At 39.1% G+C, this 9,867-nt stretch overlaps 1 protein-coding gene across 1 annotated transcript in view; it reads right to left on the bottom strand.

Moving 5' to 3' along the window:
* Positions 1 to 9,332, bottom strand: part of LOC120615003 (serum paraoxonase/arylesterase 2) — a 24,444-nt gene extending 15,112 nt beyond the window's left edge. Inside the window, exons 1-2 of the mRNA XM_039878048.1 lie at positions 9,168 to 9,332; positions 2,154 to 2,224 (exon numbers count right to left, since the gene is read on the bottom strand). Of these exons, the coding sequence (XP_039733982.1) occupies positions 2,154 to 2,224; positions 9,168 to 9,241 (145 nt within the window). The 5' untranslated portion in view covers positions 9,242 to 9,332. The remainder of the gene's footprint in view (positions 1 to 2,153; positions 2,225 to 9,167) is intronic.
* Between the last annotated feature and the right edge of the window lie 535 nt (positions 9,333 to 9,867).

The following is a 9,867-nucleotide window of genomic DNA, read 5'->3' as shown; positions in this document are numbered from 1 at the left end:
GAGGGGAAGGGAAAGTGGTCTTACCTCTTGGAGGGATTCCTTGACCTCGAGTACATGGCTACTACTCTTTTCAAAGTGGAAATTAAAAATGAGACCCTCTCTACTCTTGCTGCATATCATAAGAAGTTGTTTTTGCCTATAAGAGAAAGTATGCCCAGCCCACTGTTATTCCTTGTAATCAAAGACCACTGAATAAGCAACTGTTGTTAAAAACATATAACCACAAGCTATTATTAACCATTATGCATCAATAACATAGCATGCAACAAATGTTCGTATAGCGTGTGCTAACCACAGAGCAGAAGAAAAAAAGAAAGAAAAAAAGGCACAATTCTAATTAGATCTAAAAATGTATCCCAAATGTGCTTCTAATCACTCATCGCCTTCGCTCTGTTGCCTTTTGAAGTGCCTCAGAGGCATTAAACACTTCACAAAAGGGGCCATAGGTGACATATTTCCTCATTCTTTCCAATTCCAGACAGCAGCTCACACACGTCACAACATAAAGGTCACAAATACAGACAGACGCTTGTTCAGAATACAAATGTTGTTGGGCTTGTTTTTCTCCCAGGAGCCCTTCATCCCAGTAAGTTGTAACAGTAATACATTTGGCAGTCTGTCCTGTAATGTGCCAGGCTGTGCCCTATTGTCTACTCTGAGGTTTGAATTCACAGAAGGTAGGCTTCACAAGGCCAAGGGCTGCTTAATAATTTGACAATTATTAACTCAGTAGCAAAAGTAACCTTAGAGATCACTGACTCAACCTCTCGATCTTGTACAACATCCCCCCACCGGATGCCAGCTGGCTTTTGTTTAGTGACCAATTCTGAGGGGACTTTTTGCGACGGCAGCCAGAAGGCAGGATGCATGGCTGAGCTTCTTGGGATTCTTGTATCTTCCTGACAAATGTTTGGGCAACTGAAACAAAGAGAAGCTGCAGAAAGAGGAGGCCAAGGAGTCCAGGTGAAAGGAGACAGGACTGGGAGAAGTAGAAAAGTAGTAACAGTAAAAAAAGAGACAGAGAGCCTAGGAAACAGATGTGTAAAGAAGGAGAGGCAACTACAGAACCGGAAAGAAACTTTGAAGTGGAAAAGGCTCTTCTGAAAACTGATAGGGTTCATGAAAGTGAAATCTTCTTGTGTGTGATCAAGAAGGATCACTACTTTGTTTTTGCTAAAAGAGCACTGTGAACCCCGTCTGGAGAGAATGTGGTTAGAAATATGACGTATTCGGTTTATGTGTGGTGCCAATTTGAGGGCAATATAGCAATGACTATCAAAACTTTAAACACATGTGCTAACGATCTCATTGTTAAGGGTTTATCCTACAGACAAATACAAGAGCTATATGTACTATAATGTTCACTCCTTTGTTTGTACTTGCAAAAAACTGTAAACACCCAAATGTGCATTAAGAGGAAATTAGTTAAATAAATCATGGTATGTGCTAATACTAAAAAGAATGAGGTACACCTACATGTGCTGATGTGGAATGCTGTTTACACTGCATTCAGAATCAAGCAGGTTGCCGAATATAATCTTATATATACTAAGTTACCACTTGTGAAAAAATAGATGTGGATGTATATGCATATATAGGATACCTCGTTTTATTATTTTTTACAAATATCTCTGAGGTATACCTGGGTTTTTTGTTTGTTTTTTGTTTTGTTTTGTTTTGTTTTGTATTTGCATTGGAAATATCAGGAAGGATAAAAAAGACACTTCATCTCAGGTTATTTCTGTAGGGGATAGAGATTTTGTTGAGAAAATTTTATTTTCCATTTTACAACTTCTTTTCCTTCTGTCTTACCATCACTAGCTGACAACTAAGCTAATGAGACACAGATCTCGGTGGCCACATATGACGAAGAATACAGACTTTACAAAAACAATTTAGAAAAGTCATTAAGCAAGTAAGAAATAAAACAATAAACATAGGATTATACAAATAATTAATAAAGTACAGTAAGAGTAAAAGAGAAGAAATACAGGGTGCACAAGATCAGAAGAAGTTGGTTGAGAGATTTCGTTGCTCTAATGTGATTTTTCCCTCAATAAACAGTAACTGCATGCCAAAGTACTATAAATTAGTTTTTGAGCATTGGCGGCCAAAAAATATAAGGTGTATAAGGAGCATTTTCGCATGCTTACCGATGCCTTTAATCAGGTGGCAGTTTAGAAGGTCTACAGATTCCACTTCTCTGGAGGCTTTAAGTCGATTCCTGTTAAAAAAAAAAAAAATTATCTGTTTATGCATTCCCTGCTTTGTTGCAGGAAGGGTCTAAATAGGCTTATTAGCCACACAGAAAATACAGCATAAATCTAAAGCAAAGAGAAGATAGAAAGACAAAAGTAGGAATATAAACAGCACATAAATGAAGTTAAAATAAAAATATATACCACAAAGTCTTCAGGTGAACATGGGTTGTAAAAGAAAATCAATAACTCAACGAATAAAACTTCTAATGCAGGTTCCTATGCAAATATAAACCTGGAACCAGGTCACATTTCTCGCAGCTCTAGTGTTATGGGAAGAGCTCCAGATGCAGAACCAGGAGCCCTGTCTCACTTCTGAGGACCCAGGGGAGCTGAGAAATGCTCAGCCTTCTGCAAGATGACATAGTGACTGAAGGGGATCAACAGAAAACGGCATTGTTCAGAGCCACAGAAGACACTCCACAAATAGTTATTAAGAAATAAGTTAAGAAATAAGTGGAGAAGGTCCCATCTCCAAGACAATATTTACTAGGGTGATAAAGCGCCGCCCACTTTAGCAAAACTACTTGCTATGGCTGTGTCACAAAAACCAAAGTGGAGAAACAGTGAGAAAATGTTGAGCTCTAGTAAAATATCTTCCCCCTTCCTTCCTACCCTAGAGTAGAGGGCCACAGAGATGTGTTTGGGCAAAGGCATGTGGGATCTATTGTTTTGAAGGCCACATACTATAGGCTTCGCCTTTCTTCTCTCATTGTCTCACCTCTTTCTGTTCTCTACACTCAAAAATAATAATAGTTCTCGCAGAGTAGTTTACATTTTCCAAAGTAGTTCACATATCCAGTCATTTAAGAGACCAAAGGACAATTCTGTCTCTCTCTTATTCACATCCTTGACAGCTTCTGACTTCTAGACACTGAATATGAGGAAGCCTTCCAGTTTCTCAACAAAATGGAAGAAAGCCTAGGCCTGGGTTACACAGAATCACCAACAGGTGGCGGCAACTACTATATATGCTGTCAATGCATATCATACATAAAGTTTCTAATTAAAGTGTCAATCCATATGTATGTGGAATCATAGAACTCAAATAGAAAACTTAAAAAACTTAAATTTCAAGAACTTAAATTTCTTGAAACAATTCATCAATAAAGCAATAAAAGAAAAATAAATGGATAAAATAAATATGTAAAATATATAGATGGAATAAAAATTTTAAATAAATAAAATATAAAAAAAGCAACAAAACATACACTATCTCTCACATTTACGAGTTGCAGGAGAGATTTCAAGGGAAAACATGTATACTTAGGTTGCTGCAGCAGCAGCAGCAGTAACATTAGTGATGTAGATACTGTAGCAATAAGACTGCATGACCATCGACAAGTCAGTCCATCTCTAAAGGCCTCAATCTTCTTTATCCATGAAATAAAGATGGGACCAGATGACCTTTGAGGTCCTGCAGACATTATATGATTCCAGAAAAAGGTGTAGATATGTCAGTAGGTCACAGCAGCAGTTTTCATCAAGATTCCGTATCACTCGTTTGGGTGTCAATTTTATGCAACTTACTATTATGCCCATTTGACTATACAAAAACAGTGATAATGATGATTATCATCTACCTTTTCCAGAGATAAACTATATGGATAAAATAAAATTCAGATGTATTTGGACAGTTTAATATGGGGTATTTTTCAGAGTCCATCTAGGTTTGCATAAGTGACTGATGATTACGCTTTGCTAATAGGTCAACAATCTTGATGTAATTGTACAATATCATTTCTAGATATGCAGACTGATTGCTATTAAAACTGAAGTTAAATAAGGGTTGTGCATAACTTCTAGTTAATCAAATATTGTTTTTTTGTCTTTCCTTCATAAAAGAGAGGATTTTGCTTCCATCCTTTGTGGCCCATCAACAGCTTCAAATTCTTTCAGTAGAAAACTGCTAGGTTTTTTGTTTTTTTTTTGCCTGGCAGGACTATTCGTTCCCTACTCTCTGATGGACTTCTGGATTTCAGAATGGCAAACCCTATCAGCTGACAAACCTAAAGCCATTCTCACCCATTTCCTTCCTTGAACCATTCCATTGCAGAGGCGGGCAAGCCAAATATTTGCTTTCCCAGACTCCTTTGTATTTAGGGATAATCATATGACCCAGGCTTTGGGGAAAGATATTTTTGTTTCTGAAAGAAAAGGCAGAGACAAGAAAAGAGCTAAATACCATCACTCTTTCTCCCTACTTTATGATTTGACCACATATACAGTGCTTTGGACTACGATAACTAGTCAGCATCCTTAACATGGCAAGTATGAGGTCATGAAGCAAAGGATCTAAGAACAAAAATATAAGAACCTATTCCTTGATGTGATCATCGACTCAATGGACAAGTTCTAAAATGACTCACCTACAGAGCTTTAATCATGTGAGAAAAATAAGCCCTTATTTGTATAAGCTACCATTAATTTGATGTATGTCCTTGCAGCTGAAAGCATTCCTAAATGATAATAGATCTAGGAAGTTTGGAGAATATACAAGAGAGAGCTATACAAACTTCTTTGGACTAGCAAATCAATAAGTTTAAATGCATTCATGCTAAGAAAAAAAAAAAGATAAATGGTACAAATACAAATAAGTGATATTTTTGCTACAGCCTCCTTGCCCCTTAACAGTATATGTCCATCGCATGCTTATGATGGACTAGGTCAGAGATGGCATGGCTGTTGCCACTCTGCTGTCATGTAGATATTGTAATCAATCACAGCATGCTTCCCTGTAACCCGGAGCTAGCCTCAGACACAATGTTCCAGGCAAACGCTACCAGTCTATTAAAATGGACACTTAAGATGAAAGCTATTTGCCTTCTCTGTTCTAGGATCGTTTTGTTTTTCTAACTTTTATTTTTCATTAACATTCGGTTATTTTCCTTTTAGTTACAAGTACATGATAGGCATAATACAGGAAAGAATATACACTGCCTACCTTCAGCTTAGCCAGCAATCATTCCCCAAATGATGGCCACCAAAAAGGTATACATCAGGGTTCTTAATCTGAGGTCCAGTGACCTTCAAGGAGTCTGTGGGTAAAACTAAGGGATCCATGAACTTAAATGGGGAAAAATACATTTTTAATATAAACTTCTAACAGAAATTGAGTATTTCCTTTAATGATGAGTGTAGGCAACAAACCATAGAACTTTCTATTATTAGCATCTTTAACTCTGTCATTAATAGAAATAAAGACATTGTTATATCACATATCAGTTGTTTTAAATATTTCAGAATACCATTTATACTCACTGCTATCTCAAAATATCTACTGTTAGACATTCACTTACCTCTAGATCTCTTTAAGGCTTTAATAAAGAAGCTCATGTTATTATATCATACATTAGATTTTAAAAATAGTTTAGCAACAGTATTCAAGTATTTAAATTAGTAATAACTTAAATTGTATTTAAGTTTGTTTTGTAATCCTATGTGTTTTGTTTTATGCATTTACAAACATGATGCTGAGGAGTCAAGTCTTCATCAAACTGCCAAAGGGATCTATGCCATAAAAAGTCCAAGAACTCCTGCTTGCACATCACTGTCATTGCAGGTAACTTTTACTGAACACCTACTGTGTGTCTGGCATTGTTCTAGCACTTTATTAGAATGACTTCATTTATATTTCACAGTCCCACTATGGAACAGGTAGTATTATTATCCCAATCCTATAGTTTAGGACACTGAGACACAGAAAGGTGAAATAAAAAGCCAAGGTCTAAGGTATATAGTAGAGCTAAGAAATGAATTCAAGCTATCTGGCCACAAAGCATGAGCCAGTGGTCATTGCCATTAAATCGATCAACGTTTCTTTCACTTGGGAAACAGCGCTACCCATCCAGAGTGGAAGGAGACAAGGGCTGTTGGTTGCCATCTTGCCTCCGTGGGTGGCAACAGTAAGAGGGCACCAGGCGGTGGCATCAACATATCTTGAGCAAACTGCGGCACAGTGTCTGTTACTACCAGGCATTGCTTTGTTCCACATCTCACTGCCTCTGAGTTTACAAGCCACTGATGGGGCTTTATCTTTTAAATACAGACTTAAATACAGACAAACAGGGGCTTTATCTTTTATATACAGACTTGTAAAACCCTTTGGAATTTACCCCTGGGGCCCCCTGTAATGCTTGCACTTAGTAACTAAGAATCTGTGCTTAGGCACGCAAAGCTGGGAAAAGTTTAATTCTATTTATCCATCTGGGACATATTTATGCTAAAAAATTATTCATGTTTAGTTGAAATTTAAGTAGACACCGTGGGGGAGAGAAATAACTTGAGTGCCAAAGTACCACCTCTAAAAAATAGAATAATGAAATAGAAGGCCCCAGATTACAGCAAAAAACAAACAAACAGAAAGACAGTTTTTGAAGAGCCTTTCCTTAAGGGAAAGTGAGAACATGCTGCTTTTCGAAATAGATTTTAAGGATCTGAAAGGAAAAATGCAGTGCATTTGAGCGTGCCACCAAACTCTGTAAAAAGTAGGTACTTGATGTTCTGCAATCATACGGTCACCAGATAAAATACAAGACGCCTAGTTAAATTTGAATTTCAGAAAAATAATAAATGATATTCTAGTGTAAATATGTCCCTGGTATTGCATGGGATATGCTTACAATAAAAAAAATGATTCGTTGTTTATGTGAAATGCAAATTTGCCTGGGCATCCTGTATTTTTATTTGCTAAATCTAGCCACCCATCACTCATCTCAACAGTCTCACATTCGCAGATTTGAGGCTTCAACTATCCAATGAAGTTACCACCCTATAAAGTCGCTGCTCAATAAAGTATATTATAGTCAAGTCTTATAAAGAAAAGATGCACTAAACTGTAAATTACCTATCAGGTGCATCCTGTGTAAATAAGCTTTATTTTCTTTTTCTTAGGTTTGCAAAAATAACATTGATCATTTAAAGGGCTTTAATTTAAAACCTTAAGATTAATAACAAAAAGAATTGTTAACTAAGAAAACTTCAACTTGTAGAAACACTGGTGATTTGAAGTTCAGGGACAACTTAATGAGCTCCTGAATTTTAGTGATCTTGCCTTTGAAACTGACAGCTGGTCAGATCATATAAAATCATCCAACTCAAAAATGTTCTTCAGAGGAGAACTGGGCATTTACATAACATGGAAAATAGGTCAACATGTCTATTTCCTATCTGTAAGCATGCCTTCTCTAATTCTAACCACACTGCACCCTTCGGCACACACACACACTGCTCCTCCTCCTGTATCCTTTATCTACAGGTGAAACTACAACTAACTACTAGACAGTAGGGCCGAAAACCGGTATCACCTATGACTTCTCCCTTCATTTCTGGGTTTCCGGAGTTTGGGCCCCTGTTCTTTTCTCCAAACTACTACAATAACTTAACTAGTTTCCTCCATGTCTAAATTTGCTCTCTATTCCAGAACTTCCCAACTCTAACTGCATATTAGACTTATCAGGAGAATTTTTAAAAATAAAAAATACTCAAGCCTGAGCCCTACCCAGACCGACTGAAGCAGAGTGTCTAGAGGTATGGTCCAGACACCAGGCCTCAGCAGACCCTACTGTGCAGCCAGGACTGAGCGCTACTGCTCTATATCAATCCACCCTTTCGGTTCATCTCTGCACAGCACAACTGACCGCGCTTTACATGGTTCGACAGACTCCAATTTAAAACAAAGAAACAAACAAAAATATACAACAAACATCAAGGGTTCTCCTTTGCCTATGGAAGCAGGCCCCAATTTTGTAACATATTTAACCTTCTCAAAATTCCATCCTTTCCCCGCCCCTACTATTTGCATACCTTAACTTTATCCTCCCCTCAAATCGTCCTATTGCTAGTCTCCAAACTTCCCCACCTTATTCCCTTGGCTCATGCTGCCCTCTCCACCTGGGATGGCCTCCTTTGTCCCCATATGTGTTTCACCTATGCTTCAAGGCCATTGAATGTCTCTTTCTCCTGAACTCCACCTTTAGGTAATGTAATCTTTCCTCTTTAATCCTGTAGAGGTTGGTTGTACCTGCCCCAGACATCAAATTTATACGTTTTATTTCTCTCCTACCCTGATTTAAGGTAACTTCCTTAAGGGTGAGGACTGTGCTTTGCCCTATTAGAGGAGCCTAGGAAAACACATCATATATAGGAAGTGTTCGATATTTCCAGAATTCTTTTGCATGAGGTTTATAAAATTTGAGGGGGTAATTTAGGAACTATGACGTCTAGCCATCCGTGTTTTTTCATTATAACTAAAATGTGAGATGAAGTAGGCTTGTTCTGTTTGGCATTCTGGCTTCAGGGTTCCTGGGTGCAGAGGCAAATAAAGAAGAGATGCAAGAACAGTAGCTGAATATCTCAAATATCTTTGATCCCAGCGCCAAGATTAGAGAGCTTCTCAAACTATGCAGGGAGGAGATGGAGAACAACTTTATTAAGGAGGGAGGCTGGTCTGCACAACAAAGAGAAGCAGCTCAAATGACCTGAAACAAATCTTTGTAATTAAAGTTTCAACGCATGAGGAATCATTTTGTTTTCAAGTTAAAGCACTGGGTTTGTCCCTGACTACTTGCAAAAGCACTTGCTAGTCAATTGACGTAGGAAAGAACTTTGTTATAAACTTTGTTATAAACTTTCTAGCAAGTCTCGAGATTCAGCCCAAACTGCTGGGTTTTGCTGGAAGCTGGAGTTGAAATGAGGGGTTCAGCCAGCTGGAGAACAAAGCAAACAGGAGTTCCTCACCCGCCACAGTCCCCGGCTCTGAGAAGCCCTCCACGGCCTTCGCCTTCTTCAGCAGCCCGCGGCCACCTGAGTCTGGGGACCTGCGGGCCGGGGAGGCGCCGGTGGAGGGCGTCCCGGAGGCTGGCAGCCGGGCCGCGCGCCGACAGCTCGGTCCGAGAGGGCACCACCTACCTGAGCGCCAGGAGCCTCTCGCCCAGCAGCGCCAGCGCTATCCCCAGCAAGCTCAGACCCACGAGCCGCCCCATGGTGCGGGAGCCGGTGCTCCTCGCTCGGGCCTGGCCGGGGAGCACTGTGGGTGGCGCCCGGGTCAGGCTCTGGCCGCGCGGGCTCGCGCTCCGCCCCATCTCGCGGGCAGCCTGGCGCCCAGCCTACTAGGTACGCGGCGGCTCCGCCCTCCGCCCGAATTTGCAACCACAAATCTACTTCCCCAGACACTTTTTCCGGGACAGTGAAACTCTAAATTCCTTCACCTCCTTTCCCAAACAAACATTGCCAAAAGAAACTTAGGCCCCTCACATACTTTTCTCATTTTCCTAATTTTCAAAGACAGTCTTTACTCCATATTCGAGTGAGAAAGAAACTTATAAAGTTTTCAAAATTATTTTTATTATGAGAAAGGATACTGGGTTATATCTTGTGGATTTCATGTTGGAATCACTACTTTTATAACAGGAATTAGATGGGAGGAAAGAAACATCCTATTTCTAGTAATACTTCATCTAGACTAGAGACCTAAGGACGTGGACAGTTCTTTTTGATCTAAACTCAGTTTATGTAAATAAGAACAGTGTTTTTCTTTCTTTCTTTCTTTCTTTCTTTCTTTCTTTCTTTCTCTTTTCTTTCTTTCTTTCTTTCTTCTTCTTTCTTTCTT

This window comes from Pteropus medius, unplaced genomic scaffold, assembly GCF_902729225.1.
Source record: "Pteropus medius unplaced genomic scaffold, Ma_sr-lr_union100, whole genome shotgun sequence".
NCBI lineage: Eukaryota > Metazoa > Chordata > Mammalia > Chiroptera > Pteropodidae > Pteropus > Pteropus medius.
Note: the sequence above shows the minus strand (reverse complement) of the source record. Positions and strands in the feature narration are given on the sequence as shown.